Below are 18,439 nucleotides of genomic sequence, written 5' to 3' on the forward strand. Positions count from 1 at the left end.
GTGTTTTTTTTTTTAAATCCCTATTTTAAAATCCCCTTTCTCAAATCAGGCTGTTCTGATATTCCTGTCAGAATTATGTAGTATTGCACAGGCCGCTCCCACGACAGTTGATTGACAAGGCCGCCTTACCTTAGACCCGCCCTGAGTGAGCTGTAAGCTGTCCACCATTGTGTCGACTCCGGTGTTGAGGAAGACAAGAATATATCCGATTAAGCGATTGAGGTGTTTTGTTGTTGGATGTAATAATGAACATAGCAGTCGTCATTTTCTCCCGACATCTGAGCTGCTGAAGACGCAGAGGATTAACGTTACTTTCGTTTTTGAAGGGAATGCATCCCCGATCTGCCTAAATGCGTTTATGTTCGCGTGAATCATTCGTGATCCAGCTTCATCTACAGAAGAAGTGAGTATAAGGGTGTTTTTTACACTACAATTGAGAAATTTTAACCAAAGTATGTTATAGACCTTTCATTAAGACCCTAAAGAATCATATAAACTTGTGGAAAATGGGCATCCGATGACCCCTTTAATAAAAATGCTAAAAATATCAAAACTTAAAAAAACTAAACCCACTAATTGACGCCCCTAATCGACAACATAGTATTTTATAAGTGTCTTCATGCTTGCATACATTCTAGCACTTTAACAAGAAAGTAGCAGTGCTCTGTGATATGACAGGAAGTAGAAGTTAAAAATGTGTGCATATGGTTTTCTAATTATTATACCATGCCAATGTGGTAAATGTCTTTGCAAAATTTTCTGCTAGGGGCGATGTGCGTCTTTCATTTTTGGTTTTGTTCCTCATGGTTGGTTTCTTATCATATTCTAGCCAAGTTCTGCTGGTGCTTAGTTGCTTTCGTTTTACCGCCGTTTTATCTAAACCTCTTGCTTTATCATTGGTCTTTCCTTAGAAACGTTGTAACTGATTGCCAAAATAAAGAACGGCTTCCTGAGAGGAATGTGAAACTTTGATTCCTTATGAGGAGGGTGTGTAAATGTGTGTGTTTTTTCCCCAGAAATCCCACTTCCTGTTTCATTATGTTTGTTTCTGACTAGGACAATTGGCTGTTGTCACACATTTCCCACAGTACTTGAAGAATTTGTGACCGTAACTTCTACAACAGGGACAGCTTTTATCTAAGGATAAAATAAAAAAAGGGTTCAGAGTAGGGCTGTGCGATTAATCGAAATCGAATCGAAATCGCGATTTGAGACGTTGCAATTTCCTAATCGCAAAGCCTGCGATATGGACGCGATATTACTCTGTTCCAGAGCATATGCATGACTGCCAGCCTTGAGTTGCAGTCTTACTAACCAATAGAGTGAGCGCACCTCCGTTCTCCCCAATCAGCACTGCTCTAGCCAACTGCGTAAACACCCACCATTTATAAAAAAAAAACAAAAAAAACGGAAAATATTGAGCTGAAGCTTGACTTTGCTACTTTAAAATCGCAAATCAAATTGCAATCGCAATATCTGTCAAAAAAATCGCAATTTGATATTTTCCCCCAAATCGCACAGCCCTAGTTCAGAGGGTTCAGTCTTTGCACTTCCTCATTTCAAGTTTTAGGATTATCTTTATATTTCTGAGTCACACATCAGGTCTAGTTCATACTCAAGGTAACACTGTCCTAGCTAGTATTCTGTCTTTTTGTGTGTGTGTCTATAGCGAGGACTGCTGCTGGTCTCATTAGCACAGACAAGCCCCAGCTAGCTGTTTTTGCCCCATGGGTTCTTCCCTGACATGCCTGCAGCGGGGCCATGCAGCTCCCCGTTGCCATGGCAGCTCTCTTTCGGAGTGTGTGAAAGAGCAGCGAAACTAATCTGAGCTTTGGTTTTGGTGTACAGTTACTCTGCTTCACACACAACACCAGATACTCTTATCACAAGCCCTGGATATTTCAGCCCTTATCAGCACACACATCCCAAAAGACCTGTTTGTTGTCGGTCTTGGTGTGAGTGTTCACTGTAGCCGTTACTTCATGCTTGTGGCTTGGGTTACAACACATTATCAAAAGTGGTTTCTTTTTTGAGTATGGTTGAAAGTATTTAGGATTAGTAGAGGGAATGCTTTTTTTATATAGCATATTTTTATTACACAGCGTTCATAAGGCAAGCTCAGATTATGCATTATCTCCTGATGAAAACATATAAAGTATTGGTGTCAAAGGTGAGTTTTATGTTAATATTTACACAATTAAATAAAAAATAAACTTTGTAAAAAAAAAACAATAAAATAAAATGTGTAGATTATTAATATACGTAAAATGCAAGTATAGTATATAAATTACAGTTTAATAGGTTGGGGTCAGTAATTTTTTTAAAATGTTTTTAAAATAGTCTCTTATGCTTAGTAGGGCTGCATTTATTTTATAAAAGTACAATAAAAACTAAATATTTTAAGAACTTAAAATAATCTATTTTAATATATTTAAAAATGTAATTTATTCCTGTGATGGCGAAGCTGAATTTTCAGCAGCCATTACTCCAGTCTTAACCGTCACGTGATCCTTCAGAAATCATTCTCATATGCTGATTTTGTCTTCAAGAAACATTTCTTATTATCAATGTTAAAAAATGGCCGTGCTGCTTAAATTCTTTCAAAAAGAAAAATCTTACTCGCCCTAGTCTTTTGAACAGTTGTGTAATTAATAATACTGGTCTGTTAGAGTGCATTGTAAGGCCTAATGCACAGATCCAATATTTTTGACATGTCTGACACACATAATGTGTGCCAAATATGCCTGGGAGCATTCAGAAGCAGCCACATATTGGTCAGACATCAATTGGACACTGAATTGAGTTATGTTACTGCCGATGTTGTAAAAAGACTGGTATAATTTGTCATAGTGTATCACAACAGTCACTTAGCCCACACAGTAGCTCTCGTATGCAGACAACAAGGTGTTTCTGGTTGATACATCGACCATGTGGTTTCTGTTGTGCGTGTGTGTTTATGAATGTGCTGTGAACATCCCCTCCATGTGAACTATTAACTGACCATCTGACTGTCAGCTTATCCTACATGCATAAATGAAGTTTGTTTAATGTCAATGTGAGTAATTAGATTCATAAACAGAGCTCTTAGTCACAGATTACCATCAAGCACTCTGTAGTCAGTGGATGTTAAATCATCCGACGGAAGTTCATATTAATTTAGTGGAAGTATTATCAGGTTAGTAGGGAACAGAGTTCCAGTTAATGCATGTCAGTATTCTTAGCAACAATAGTAGAGAGGAAGTTGCATTTGCTGTGAATTCTATTACACACAAACATAGATGATGGTGGAATTTTACTTGTATTCAATCGAATACTAAGCTCATGTAAGACAGCTTCCTCCATCCTCTCATTCCTGAGTGTTGTGTTGAATTGTTTCTTGGCAGATCCCTTATAAACTTTGAACCTGAGGAAAAGGTCTGTTTGGACTCGGAGAGATTGCATGTAGGGCAGCCAGAACTGTAAAACCGTAGCTCTAAGCAAAAGCGGATGAATAATTTGTGAATGTGTGTCACATGGCATCTCATTTTTCTCTAAGGTTAGGCCTAGAGCTTTGGCCTAGTAAACAGCTAAAGAAATATCATCATATCCGATGCATACTGTATATGTATTACCCGCAATAAAACATGTGACCTGCTCTTTTTGTCAGAATTGATACTCTTGATTGTTTTTACTTGATTTCATTTATGGCAAATGTGTCGGAGGGAGATGTTCTCATCAGAGACCATGTTAAGAGAAAATTTCACAAGAATATGCCTAATCTTACTCCTATTACTATTGAGATTGCATGCATATAGTCTGCATGGCAAATGTAATTAAAACAGAAAATGTTTTAAAACTTTTTATTTAATTTCTTAGCATGTAAGCCATCATTGAACTGAAAGTACCTTTAATTCCTAGTTGTAATTCCATGTTTATGTTCTTTTTTGACCTGTTTCCTTCCTGAAGGAAGTCTCTCTTTTTTTGGCATTCCAGGCATTCTTCACATTCTCCGTATCCTCTCAACAAATAGAGAGACTGTCTCATTCCACATTTGAACTGGGATGTTAATGTCATCAATCATGTCTATTTGGTACCCCTGTGTATAATACAGACTGTACATAATATATTGTTTACAACATATATTTAACATGTGATTTCCTATGTGTAGGACACCATTAGTGAAAGTGAATGTATAGGATAATAGGCCAAATGTCTGATCATCAGTATAACCATGGCTTCGTGTCTGTCTTTTTACAGGTCAATAAAGGAAGTACCAATGTACTCTCAAAGTACTCCATCTTAGAGAAAAAGGAAGGCCAAAATCTAGAAGTCGTAGCATTCTGTGAAGACATTTCAAAGTGAGTTACGAGTTGTTGTTTTTTTTTTGTTTTTTTTAATAGACCGTTGAAAGGGATACCTCAGAAAAAGCAGGTCCCACTACTACAGCTGTGTTGTTAATCTGATATCAGAAGGTCCCAGGATACCTGAATCAGCACTGTAATGTTGGATTCTATAGGGGAAGCAAAGCTAATTTGGACCTAAAGGACTAATTTAGGAAATGCCTTAAAACCTCATATGTGTACCTCAGACAAGGACTGCTGACAAGTGAAATGCAGGAAGTCTACAGCTGTGTATAGCCCATGTAACAATGGGAGCTAATACCTTGTTTCCTATTAATATCACACACACAGAGAGAGCATGTATATGTATATTAACAAAGGACTTAAGACTGAACCTTGCGGTACACCACAGTTACCTTTGTTAGGTCTTCATTTTAAACAAAGTGTTGTCCTTTTATTTTTGCAGACTGAGGTCAAAGTTCCCACATGATGTCCTGGCTACCAATCCTGGCTATGTTCTCAGCCCTGTGATCACCCAGAGGGATGCAGGAGGGGACAATGGGGGCAGTGTGAAAGTATCCATTGAGATTTCTGATTCTCAACAGCCTGTAACTTTCACTTGTGATGGTAAGCAGTTCTTTGTCACACTGAATTTAGTCATTATAAAAAGCTTTTGACAGTGAACATGTTTTATATGAAAATTGTTATGCTAACAGTTAAGGCAGTTACAGGAACCGTTCACCCAAAAATGAAAATTTTGCAGAAGAAAGTTAGTCATACAGGTTTGAAACGTCATAAGGGTGAGATCATTATGACAATTTTTATTTTTTGGTGAACTATCCCTTATAAGTAGGGATGCACCGATACCACTTTTTCCAGTACTCGCCCGATACCGATACTTTTATTTTTGGTACTTGCCGATACCGATGCCGATACCTATATTTTTATTACATTTGTAAATTTTTTAAATATTGGGTACAGAAACCAAAAGGGTATGTATAATGTTAGTTGGTTAACTTCATTTATCAAATAGATACAGTCAAACCAAAATATATTCAGACACCTTCAACATACCACAGTTACCTTTGTTAGGTCTTCATTTTAAACAAAGTGTTGTCCTTTTATTTTTGCAGACTGAGGTCAAAGTTCCCACATGATGTCCTGGCTACCAATCCTGGCTATGTTCTCAGCCCTGTGATCACCCAGAGGGATGCAGGAGGGGACAATGGGGGCAGTGTGAAAGTATCCATTGAGATTTCTGATTCTCAACAGCCTGTAACTTTCACTTGTGATGGTAAGCAGTTCTTTGTCACACTGAATTTAGTCATTATAAAAAGCTTTTGACAGTGAACATGTTTTATATGAAAATTGTTATGCTAACAGTTAAGGCAGTTACAGGAACCGTTCACCCAAAAATGAAAATTTTGCAGAAGAAAGTTAGTCATACAGGTTTGAAAGGCCAGAAGGGTGAGATCATTATGACAATTTTTATTTTTTGGTGCATCCCTACTTATAAGTATCTAATAATGTCACATCTGATGAATCATGTACTCACTATTTGTCAATAGTAAGTTTCTCCGAGTGTCTGCTATAAACGAAGCTGACAAATGAAGAAGTCATGACACAATGCCAGAGAGCATTTCTTGGCCACTGCGACACATTCTCTTTTTACATAACTGTTATGGTGTGTCTGCTCAACAGATTCTTCGACCATGGTTCCTGTGTTTTTCATTTTTCAGCTTGCATGTCACTTGTCAAGGTTTTTTACTGGGTAACCTGTCTGGTCCAGCACGGAAAGTCCTTTTCATTGAGCTGTAGTGGCCTTGGCTCAGTTCCCTGTGAAGCGGCTGTGTTCTGAAGACTGCTGGGCCTCGTTTTTTGTGCCGAGCCTCTAGCCACCTCACTCCTGGCAGGAAATCAAGACTGGCCTTTTGTGTTGAAGAATTTTTCTGTGTTGTTACTGCCTGAGCCCCATAGCTCTTTTTGTCCTGTATAAATCCAGCATAGACTGTGGTCTTAGGAAGGAAAAAGGGGGCACAGTGTCTATCGGGCCCCGAAGTTGCTTCACAGACAGCTAATATATTTGAGGAGTGGCTCGGCTAGAATTGGCTGGATGGTTGTAATGTTCTAGCTATCTTTTTCTCACGTTCACACAAGTTCTTGCTTGTTTTTCCTCTTAAACTAACCGTTTGTTGTGTTTAGATCAAGAGATTTTAGATCCTACTAAAAGTCAGGTTTGTGACAACATTCCTACATTCCATGAACAGTGGTCAACAAAGTAATGCTTTTACTGTTACTTAACTTTGCTAATCCATGCAGAGAATCACCATACATCTAAATGGACATACCATCTCTTTGCATGTCAGTGCTGACTGTCTGAATCTTCAAAGAGGAAAAATAGGTTTTTGAGGTTTTTCTTAGTTTGTTTAAGTGGAGGAAAGTGCTTAGCTGTGTGTAAGGTTAGTAAAGTTCGCAATTCCAGACATACTTGGCATGAAAGACAAGGCAAATGAAGCTGAGGAGGCAACTAGGGTTTGAATGTGTGGAATATGAAGGTTTTTCCAGGATAAACTCAGATTAAGTGTCTCAGATTAAGGTACATCCATTTGACAAAAAGTTTAGTTTTATTTACAAATTCAGCAGTAGCTTCAGGACTGTGCATATATGGTCTGATGTTCTACTCTAGCCTTTCTGCCTCTTAGCTTTTTTCCAAGGCTCTAGAGTTCCTGCCATTTTAGACCAACCACAATCTCCTGACTTTCCAGCACCATGTGTGTTGCTGTAGTGCCACGAATAGAGGATGGCAGAAGAGGAATTTTACTGGCATCCCACAACCCTTCAAAGCAACCCCAAATTCACCACAAATTAGGCATGACCATCAGACCTTTAGGCTTGAAAAACACGGCAGACATGAAGAGGCCAGGCCAGGCACAGCTGACTAACTGTAATCCAGCCCAAGGCTTGGATCTTATAGAGAGGATCATTCCAAGGAGGGGTGTGGGGCCTGTTATTGCTGCAGCCTGGGGTGACCATGAACAACATGTTGGGTGTCATATTTTTGCTCTGCTCGGATCTAGTGAAACTTCTCATGCCAAATCCATTTCTTATTACGGTTTTCCATCGCAATGAACCAAAAGAGGTTCATAGGTCCTCTTCCAAATGGCACTCTCATCCCTTGCTTTCCTCCAAGTCAACCCTGTACCGCATGAACTGTTTGGTAATAGTCCGTTTTAAAGCCAGCATCAGTCCAAGCTTGGCAAAATGGTGTCATACTGGCTGCATCATTTTATATTTTTGTGCAACATCAAGCAGACAAGACTTTCAGGATGGTCCTCAATTCATTTAAATGGACAATTTGCTCAAAAATTAAAATTCTTTCAGCATTTACTCACCCTCACGTCGTTTCTGAAGAATGTTTTTTTGTCCATACAATAAGAGTCATTGGAATCCAAAGCAATATTGTACACCACTGTCTTGCATTGTCTGGACAAAAATGCATTTCTTTTATAATCTTGTTTACTTTTTCATTAGCTTCATTCTTTTCTCAGTCCATGGATGCCTTTTTCCTTCATGTTTTCTGTGTTTATTTGCCCAGTGAGTTCTCCAGTGGACCTTCTCATAATGCAGGCTTTGTGTTGGGTCCATGATGACCTGAACCAGGTGGACATCAGCAGCTACGTTCTCAAGGTCTGTGGACAAGAGGAGGTTCTACAGAAGTGAGTCCTTCGTTTACCATCTCCCTTTCCCTTTTGCAGGCATTCTGTTGTATTGCATAAACAAGTCCCCTGCCAACATTCCTTGAAAACGGGGTTATTTTGCTTTAATTGTGCTAGGGAAATGTTTCTTTTTTACCCACACCATTGGAAGAGCAGAACCAACAGTTCTAGGGGAGGGTTTGCCTGCCCTAATAAGGAACAGGTGGAATGGGCAAAAACATTTCAAGCTCTGTAATGCAAGGCAGCCACCCTTAAGTTACCATGTTATTCGTGTGTTCAGTGCAGAGTTTTGAAAGCCTTTGGTTAGTTTCCCCTTATGTTAAGGTATAGTTACTCACTGTCTGCTTCAGTGCTGGCTGTCTGGTCTTCAGTTGACCTTGGCAAGTTGATACGAGTAATTATTAAAAACGTTCCTGCTCTGGCCTTCCAAAGCACAGTCATCCAGGACACATCTCTTGCCTTGGAATGTTCTTAGAGTGCATTCTCAAAAAAAGGACACATTTTTTGTTAATTTTTTTGGTATTGGTAAAGCTGAATTTTCAGCAGCTATTACTCCTATCTTTAGAGTCAAAATTATTCAGAATTCATTCTAGTACTTGTGTAACATTTCTTATTCTTATTATCAGTGTCGAAATGAGTTATACTGCTTAATATTTTTTGTAAAAACCGTGATATATATATATATAATTAATAGAAAGTTGAAAAGAACAATATTTATATGAAATAGAATGTTTTGTAGCATTATAAATGTCTTTACTGCCACTTTTGATTAATTTAATGCATCCTTGCTAAATAAAAGTAACAATTTATTTAAAAAAAAAAACAACTTAATTAACCCAAACTTTAAAATGTTAGTTATTATAATTATTATTATATAAAGTTATATGTAAGCATTATTTAGTTATTCATCGATTAATTCATTCATTGTTGCTTTTGGCTCTGGCCCATGTCTGAAGCATCTTTAACATTATCTTCCAGTAAACATAGTCTGGGCAGTCATGAGTACGTGCAGAACTGCAGGAAGTGGGAAACGGAGATCAAACTGCAGCTCTTTTTTCTTAGCACAATGAGAAGAGATCTGGCCCGAACGGTAAGACTCTTACAAAGGCTGGAATAAACAACTTGAAACTAGTTGTTCACTGCATTACTATCTTCAGAGGTTATTAATGGATATATTTAATGGATAGATATATGTTTTGTATGCTAACAGGCAGAAGATGACATTTCCCCTATTGTCTTGGAGAAATACCTCGGCCTAGTGGAGAGGCCGTTTAAAGAGTCAGTCACAAGGTAGGAATGTGCTCTATCTTATCTCCTGCCCCTACTAAAGGCTACGAAAGCCATGGGTGGCCTTTGAAGTCCGTGATTGTGCTTGTTGATTTCTCTCATTCCTTTGCATGTTTTTTCTTTTCTAGAGAGGTTCTTGCTGAACACCTTGAAGGATATTATAAGCAGGTCAATCTCTGCCTTCAGAATGAGGTAACTTGTTATTTAACAAACACAGCAAGCTATACTATACTATATGAAAAGAAATAAAGAAGTGTTTGAAATGATTTCAGTGTTTCTCACTTTCAATCTCTCTCTCATTAGAGCACCCAGTATAAAACAGTGGACAGTGTGGTTCAGTCTGTTAAAAATCTGTGCTGTGCTCTGGATGAAGTTGAGACACCAGCCATAAGTGATGCTATCAAGAAGCTCAAACGCTCTGTCAACCTTCCTAGAACACGTTCTCCAGAGGTCAGAGAACATTCAGTGTGAAGTATTTATGCACTGTAATAAAGTTGTAGCTGATACTGATAAGCCAGTAAGAATTTTAATGTTGTGACAAATAACAGATTGTTGATAAATGTCTGATATTACAGTTCTGATCTAAGCTAAACTAAAATCAGTTACTTGAAATGGTAAAAGTGCGTTTAGGTAACACAACGTTATAATATATGGTATAAAAATGGATGTTCATTTTGAGATCCACTAAATATTAAATCTAAACTTGTTTAATTCAATTATTAGTTGTTTTTTTATTTGTCCAGTACTGTTAATAAAATAAAAAAACTCAATAAAAAAATAGCAGACACAGTACTGATATTGTGCATCCCTAGTCAAAACCACAGCAATTTTTAGTCGTTATTTATTTTTTTCTGTTTGCATATACACTGAAAAAAATTATTCACTGAATTTACTCAATTTTTTAAGGTAAGTGGTTGCAATCAATTTATTTTAGCTACATTTAAATAAACAAATTTTGTTGAAAGTTAGTCAACTAAATTTATTTAAATGTAGCTAAAATAAATTGATTGCAACCACTTACCTTAAAAAAAAAAAGTGAATGATTCAATGAATAATTTTTTTCAATGTACATACAAAGAGCACTGTTTTGTTTTGCAGGCTGGTGCCATGAGTTCAGCTTCTACAGGTTCAGCTAATGGTAAGCTCAGCTCCTAAAATCATCTCAATGGCTGTTTCTTGTTCACCTATGCTGTACTCTGCTGCTTGTGATCCCCAGGTTATGCTATCCCCGTTGAGGAGAGTTTAGTCGGACTCACAGATGCTGTGTATGAGCTCGCCAAGCTCTGCCTGAGGTCTTTCTGTCCAACTACTCCTGGCTGCACGATGGAAGAGCACTTGGAGGACAGGAGGGACAGCAAAGAAGCCTCGGGCACCACTGAGCACCTGCAGTTCACTCTGTTTGCCGTTCATGGCATTCCTGCTACCTGGGTCAGCAGGTGAGCACGGTGTCCCTTTTAGTGCTTGTGACATGAGTGTTTCTGAAGCTGGTCTAAGCTTTAGCTTAATACTTTCATAATAAAGAAATGGATTTTAAAAGAAATCCATTTACCCTTCCTGTTTTGGCCTATCGAGCCCCGCAGTTTAAATTAAACTGTTTAATTCAGTTCAGACTGATAATGACTGAATTAACAAACTCACAGCCAAGGTAAACTTCTCTACTACTTTCAAAGCACTGCCTTAGTCCATATTCATTACACTGTTATTTCATCCTCGATAATTTGAGTAATTTAGAGTCTGTGTTTTCTTGGAGCAATCAGCCTCAATAAATTATATCTGAACCATTTAACATTTAACCCAACTTGGAGAGCTTAGAATCACATTATTTCCATTCACTACACGCAAAAATAACTGTATTCAACATGCTTTTGAAACTTTTAAGGCCACCTATGAAAAATGATGCAAGAATTAAGGGCTGTGTCCTCTGATAATGAATATTTGGAGGGTCAGGATGTTGCTGATGATCTTTTATTACAACGGCTGTGCATTACAGCTAAATGTTTAATCCTTTTGACATTCAGTGTATATTTTGAAACGTATATATTTGTTCTTAAATGGCCTAAAATTTTTATTTTTATTTATTTATTTCACAAAAATGAATCAAAATGCCCAACTCCAATAGCATTGTTTTTCATACTCTTTAATCATTAGACAAGGATTCAATTGACACAGTATTTATGAAACTTAATATAGAATGTGTATATTCTGTTTAGAAGTTTGGGGTCAGTTTTTTTTTTCTTCAGAAGTTAGAAGTACTTTTATTAGCAAGGATGCATACAAAGTGATGGTAAGGACATTTATAATGTTACAGAAGATTTCGATTTCAAATAAATGCTGCTCTTTTGAACTTCCTATTCATCAAAGAATCCTGAAAATAAAAAATATTAAGCAGCATATCTGTTTTCAATATTGATAATAATAAGAAATGATTCTAGAGCACAAATTTTTTTTTTTTAATTGTTATAATATTGCAAAATATTACTGCTTCTTACTGCATTTTTGATCAAATAAATGCAGTCCTAGGCATAAAAGATTTCTTTCAAAAACTTGAGAAATTTGACCAACCCCAAACTTTTGAATAGCAGTGTGTGCGAAAAATGAAAGCGCATACTTTGCCATTATTTGAAACCTCTCAAAAGAATACTTGAATGAATATACAAACAATTTTTGTGTAAATTGTGCATAAATCTAAATTGAAAAATTTTTTTTACATTAGTTTTCAAACAGTGTGTCTCGATTAACATATCATATTCAGTCAAATTATGCTTTTGGCAATAGATAAGTACAGGCCAGTGTTTTCTTCCCTTTCCGTGCCATAGAGTAAGTTGTCCTTCCTGTTTTTCAGTTTTGAAAAATACTACCTGATGTGTGCCCTGACCCACAACAACAGGAATCTCTTCAAGCCTGTCCAGTCCAAAAAAGTGGGAACATACAAGAGTTTTTTCTACCACATCAAATGGGACGAATCGTAAGTGTTAATGCCCCTTAAACACACTGACACGCTACTTCCTGCAATTTCTAGAATTAGAGGGAAATCAGCGGGATTGCTGCCAGTTTCTGCTGTTGGTGACGACTGCCTCTGTTTCTTTAGGATAAATTTCCCTATTTCAGTGGCGCTTTTACCACTAGAGGCCATGCTGAGTCTTTCTCTCTACGGGGTTCTTAACCAGAATGCGAACAACTCGCCAGATTCCAACAAGCAACGGAAGGGTCCAGAGCTTTTGGGAAAAGTGTCCATGCCTCTGTTTGATTTCAGAAGGCAAGTCATAAAATAATATCTCAAATAAAATAGATTTACCTTGGAGAGTATATTGTAAGTTGTAGAATTTTCAGGGCTGCTTCATATTTGTTTAGGTGCGTATACAATTTTTCTTTGTATTTTTTTTCAAAAAGTAATAATTAGGTAATAAATCAGTTATTCAGTGCTCATAATGCCAAAATAGATCCATAAACAGCTTAATTGTTGATGACTGAAAAGTATGTAATCACTTCATTATGTCTTTATGTAAAATCTTGAAGAACAAAGAAAATACATTAGGTAACACTGGTTTTGATAAAATTACAGATTTACTGCCGTTTTGATTGTTTCACTCTCAAAGTGAGCAAACCTAGTTTGACAAGAATTTTAACAATTATGGCATTTTCTATATGGCAGCACAACATGACCACTGTATATTGGGATGCCTGTGCTAAATTAATAAATTTGAGACTGCAGTTAATAAGTAATATACATAATACATAATATATATTACTTCTTGCATTTTGTGTTTCAGGGTGCTGTCAAGAGGTAGCAAGCTGCTAAGTTTGTGGACATCTCAAGTCCTTCAGCCTGGAGCTGCAGGCAAGGGGAAGAATCCTTCAGAACGGATCATACTGCAGGTTCTTTTATTTGTGCTTTTTTTTCCATCTAGAGTTGTAATCTTACCAAGATTTTTACATCAAAAAACATCACAATGTAGTAATTACAGGGTGTCCGCGGGTCCTTAATGTCTTAAATTCAAATTCGCTAAAATATCTTCAGTCTGACAGACCTAATGACTGTTTACAATCATTGGACAGACCGAAGATTCACTTAAGTGACAAAAAAATAACCAGCGAAGCATCGAAACGAAAGAATGATTCTTCTGATTTTAATACATTCAACTTAAACAGCGACTGATAATGGATAGTGTATTTCTGGTATCAAGGTCACGCTGCCTGTCTCTTTGTGAGAGACTTCAAAACAAATGAGTGTAACAGCACACATAAAGAAACTCTGAAGAAACACACTGAGGTAAAAATTCAAAATATGTAGTTTATTTATAACATGATATAGTTCAGTAACATACCAAGAGAGCTATTTTGCTGAATATTCTCACGATTGCAAATGTTACATTACATTTTAGTTCAATAAACAAGTAACGTTAGTCTAGTAGTTATTAAGTTACTTACATTTTACACACAATATTTACGGTTTTGTTCTGTTTCACCAATGAAAATAGTTCCAAACAAGGATCACAGCAGAAGTATAGCACATTCTCCAGGCAACACTGGACTGTGTTTTGTTACTGAATGATTCAGCGTTTTGAACGAATCAGTTGAATGAATGACTCAATGACTCACTCATTAAGTGACTTACCGCCACCTACTGGTAGCTTAATATGTTGAAAAGTATGCAATTTCCCCCCAACATTTCTTATTTGTATATTCATAAATGTATTTAAAACATTAATCTCATTACATTATTTATTACAGTTGTAATTTTGCAGTGTAAATGATTTAATCTGGCTGGTAACATTATTACAATTTATTGATAAATTGTAATAATTTGACATGAAAGGTGATGCATACATTAAAAAAAAAATTTTTAAATAGGCCTTTGTGAAGGTAAATAAAAATATGCAGATTTAAGTTTGCAAAAGCTAATAGAACACTGATGAAAATATTGGTTCAGAATAATTGTGTACACCACCAAAAATCTTGGTGATGTGGTAGTTTTGTGGGGATATTTTGTGTGGAATATTGTCTGCTGATATGAAAATTTCACTGTATATCTTAGAAATAAATATCATTTATGACAGCGATACATTTTTTTTTCTTTTTATATTAACACATTAAATTTTACATATATATATGTAAAATAATGTGTATTTCCATTACAGGTTTAGGTCTTAAATTTCGTATAAGGTGAACGAATTTTGAACGAACATTAAAAAGGTCTTAAAAAGTCTTAAATTTCACTTGTTCATATCTGTAGAAACCCTGTAATTAATAGGCTATTTTTTATCCAGTTTTGACCCTCCTCAATGGAACGTTCTGTTTGAATAGGCGTGCCGGATTGTAGACTCGGAAGTAAACGCCCACTGCTATGATTGGCTAACAGTTTTGTATGTTTGACAGCCTACATCATTCACAGATGGAAGCTGCTGTGTTTTAGGTTAAAACGCATAAATACTCAGTACATATCAAACAAAAGCAATAGTGATCACGTAATAAAAACAGTCACTTACACTTGTGTGGTGTGACATTACATTTGGATCCAATATAGTTGGCACAGCATCATCTTTCAGTTTCAATCTTTCTGAAAATTGTGTCGAATTGTGCCTTGTTTGTAAACGAATCCACGGTAAAATGAAGTGAACAAAGGACCAAGTTCTTACTGACGCAGTCTGGCATTTCATTAAAAATAAAGTTCATCAAATAAAGTTTATCATTTGGTTTCATTTGCCGATATTGTCATTTACCTACTATGTGCACGAATCGGTGGGCGGGGCTAAACAGGCAATGATGTAGTAGCAGGCGTTGATCATCTTCTGTAGAGGCAAAGTTTATCCACACTATTACATCATAATTGGCAGATTGGTTTCAATATAAGCTGTTTTTAGACTAACAAGAAAGTTTTGAGTTCTGAAACTTACAGGATGTTTTTATAGCAAAATGACCTCTTATATGTCAAAAGATCAAGGGAATTTTGATTTCTCAGTTCATGACCTCTTTAAATATCATTGTCTGACCATGAACAGGTTGACTTTCCCAGTCCAGCGGTGGACGTGCTCTATGTTGGTCCTCAGGAGAATGGCTGCCCAGACCCTCAATCTCTAGATCCACTTGATCCAGGAGATAGAAGTGAGATAGAAAAGCTGTGTGCACAAGCATCTGCTTTTGGGTAAGTTTGCATCACAAGGCCTCATGGCATAATGTAGATTTGCATTTCATGAAGGAAACAACAGTGCTTGCTAAAGAGTAGTGGTAAGGTTTTAGGTAGGATTAGTTTGTAGGCTTTGATTCGGGCTTTTGTTAAATCTCTAATCAGAATGTTTGATACAGTTACAGTGCCACGTGCTTCCTGTCTTGTTTGAGCATCAGACACTTCATAATAAGCCTGAGTAGCATATGAATCTGAACATATTTCAGATATGGAGGATAAAAGAGCCTTTGAGAATATTGTGTAATTGAATCAGTTTTGCCTAGTTACTCCAATTATATGGATCCCCTTCAGCTTGCTTATCTTATTTAAGGGTTTTAATTAAATTGAAAATTAAGTGATTTTGAGCTTCTAAGAGCCTAAAAACCTCTATTAAAAAGTCATGGACAACATTAAGCCAGTTCACAACACTCTGAATACTAAGATTATGTTCACACAGCAGGAGAATACAGTACTATTCAAACGTTTGCAGTCAGTTTTTACGTGTTTTTTTTTTATTAAATAAGTCTCTTATGCTCACCAAGTCTGGGTTTATTTGATACAGTAAAACCAGTCTTTAGTGCCACATGGTCTTTCAGGAATCATTCTGATATGCCAATCTGGTGCTCAAATAGAAAACACTAATGATGCAATTTCAATGCAAGTTCAAAAGAGCATAATTTTCTTTAACAATGTGTTTAAGTCTGAGCCTAGAGAAGGGGATTAACTTCTATTTCTCCAAACAGACATTATTTGATTCACTTCTGTCATCTTCTGTATGCACAGGACAGTTTGTGAGTCGCGCTGTTTAAGAGAACCATTTAGTTTTTTATATGAATTACTTTTTAGAGGTTTTTAGAGGTTTTCTTGTAAAGATAGCAAAAGCGATTCACTGCAATAAAAACAGACTTGAAATGTCTGTGACTTCAGAATAAATCTCTATTGATAAGGAGACATTGCAGCTGAAAAGCAGACAGTTGTCAGGCCTTGTTTAGTATGCTCTGCTGAAAATGCATCTCTCAGATGTGAAACAGAAAGCTCAGTCAGCTTTAAAACAGCCACACAACACTCAGCCTCAGATGGTGGGCAACTTTCCATGCTCAGTTTGTGAGCATGTTTCTGAATGCCCACCAAGTGCCAACAGCTGCCGGGCTCCCAGCTTGACTGCCCATTCGCAGACACATTTAAGAGGTGTGACTTGTTTCCTGTGCCTCTTATCTTTGGATCAGAACTAAATCTTACTTTATGTTTCATGGATTAACGGGTCTGCTTCTTGGGTTAGTTTGAAGCCCACAGGAAGTACCATAATTTCTAGTATGCAAGTTGCATTTTTTTTATCATCTGAAACATGCTGCAACTTTTATTCCAAAGCAACTTGTATGTCAAGCATGCAAAACATGCACAAAGCAGGCACATTTGGAATCGTGCCCACTGAGAGAGGTACTTGAGTCAAGTTTATTTGTGCAGCGCATTTCCCACATGCTGTCTTTCATTTAAACAAATTAGTTTAGGCTTTGCGTTTATAATGAATGTCTAGAATGAATGGCACTGTAAGTTGTTTTATAATTAGATTTTTCTGTACTCTTTTCCTGTTCTGTTCTGAATACTGTTAAATTTGAAGGATTTTTTTGTGGAATGAAGGGAAGTAAACGTTTTGTTTTATTGACCTGTATTTTACATTATTTCTGAATATAAAATGTGACTTGTACACCGATGGGACGTGTCTGTGTTTTTTTTTTTTCCTCAACAATGCAATTTTGACCCAGTCAGACTTATAGTTAGGTACAGGAAAATATGATACTTTTGTCTACTTTGACATTACCCAGCATTCTTTTCCACCAGGCTGTCACGAGCAGACAAGCAGCTGCTCTGGGACCAGCGGTACTATTGTCGGGACTATCAATACAGCCTGCCCAAAATCTTGGCCAGTGCACCCAGTTGGGACTGGGGCAGTATGGGTGAGATCCACTCACTTCTGCACCACTGGCCCCCTCTGTCGCCTGTTTCAGCCCTGGAGCTCCTTGATTCAAAGTATGTATCTGTCCCTCTCTGTTTTATGGCCCACTTTCTCCTTTCCTTCTCACATTTTACCATATGACCTTTTTAATGTGTCACTTCGGTCATAAGATTTTTCTTTGTTATGTATTGCTTTCAAACTTTAGATCATTTTTGACCATTTTATTGGTCTCATGACTTGCTTTATTACTGTTCTGTTATGGAGAGGGAGCTGAGCATGTGGTTAATGTTGTGCTTGGTTGTGTGTGCTATATTCAGGTTCGCTGACACAGAGGTGAGGAAAGTGGCCGTGGGCTGGATCGAGAGCAGTAGTGATGATGAGCTGGCTGACTATCTCCCTCAGCTGGTGCAGGTGCGCTCACACACACACACAGTTTTATGCATGTATCTCCTCTTCTTTAAACAGCTTGTCATAGTGCTTTCTGTTGCTTTTTTCTTGGTTATACACTGGGAAAAAGGGGTCATATGATGTTGCTAAAAAGAACATTATTTTGTGTATTTGGTGTAATGAAATGTGTTTATGCGGTTTAAGGTTCAAAAAACACATTATTTTCCACATACTGTACATTATTGTTGCTCCTCTATGCCCCGCCTTTCTGAAATGCGTAGATTTTTACAAAGCTCATCGGTCTGAAAAGCGAGGTGTGCTCTGATTGGCCAGCTATCCAGTGCATTGTGATTGGCCGAATACCTCAAGGATTGTGATGGAAGGTGTGATGGAAATGTTACGCCCCTTACCATATTGTGATGCCCTGTCCAGCCGGAGCGACGAGACAAAAACATTAAAACCCATTATAAACGAGGCATTTGTTGCATCCAGTGGGGACATAATTACGGATTATAATGACTTATACTGTCTTTTTACGCACTGCGTTGCATCGTGCCGCGTAAACATAAAACCATGTCTGCATTTGTGATCGGAAAAATGACAAACAACAAGC

The 18,439-nt window shown here is 37.2% G+C and overlaps 1 protein-coding gene across 1 annotated transcript in view; it reads left to right on the forward strand.

The window, feature by feature from the left end:
* LOC107725734 (phosphatidylinositol 4-phosphate 3-kinase C2 domain-containing subunit alpha-like) overlaps positions 1-18,439 on the forward strand; it is a 40,505-nt gene that overhangs the window by 12,346 nt on the left and 9,720 nt on the right. Inside the window, exons 3-17 of the mRNA XM_016535111.1 lie at positions 4,237-4,337; positions 4,786-4,946; positions 7,915-8,035; positions 9,014-9,125; positions 9,246-9,325; positions 9,451-9,514; positions 9,626-9,772; positions 10,421-10,460; positions 10,539-10,758; positions 12,165-12,287; positions 12,411-12,578; positions 13,093-13,198; positions 15,322-15,464; positions 17,325-17,513; positions 17,757-17,850. Of these exons, the coding sequence (XP_016390597.1) occupies positions 4,237-4,337; positions 4,786-4,946; positions 7,915-8,035; positions 9,014-9,125; positions 9,246-9,325; positions 9,451-9,514; positions 9,626-9,772; positions 10,421-10,460; positions 10,539-10,758; positions 12,165-12,287; positions 12,411-12,578; positions 13,093-13,198; positions 15,322-15,464; positions 17,325-17,513; positions 17,757-17,850 (1,869 nt within the window). The remainder of the gene's footprint in view (positions 1-4,236; positions 4,338-4,785; positions 4,947-7,914; positions 8,036-9,013; positions 9,126-9,245; positions 9,326-9,450; positions 9,515-9,625; positions 9,773-10,420; positions 10,461-10,538; positions 10,759-12,164; positions 12,288-12,410; positions 12,579-13,092; positions 13,199-15,321; positions 15,465-17,324; positions 17,514-17,756; positions 17,851-18,439) is intronic.

The sequence above is a fragment of the Sinocyclocheilus rhinocerous genome, unplaced genomic scaffold, assembly GCF_001515625.1.
Source record: "Sinocyclocheilus rhinocerous isolate Xijiao unplaced genomic scaffold, SAMN03320098_v1.1 scaffold426, whole genome shotgun sequence".
NCBI lineage: Eukaryota > Metazoa > Chordata > Actinopteri > Cypriniformes > Cyprinidae > Sinocyclocheilus > Sinocyclocheilus rhinocerous.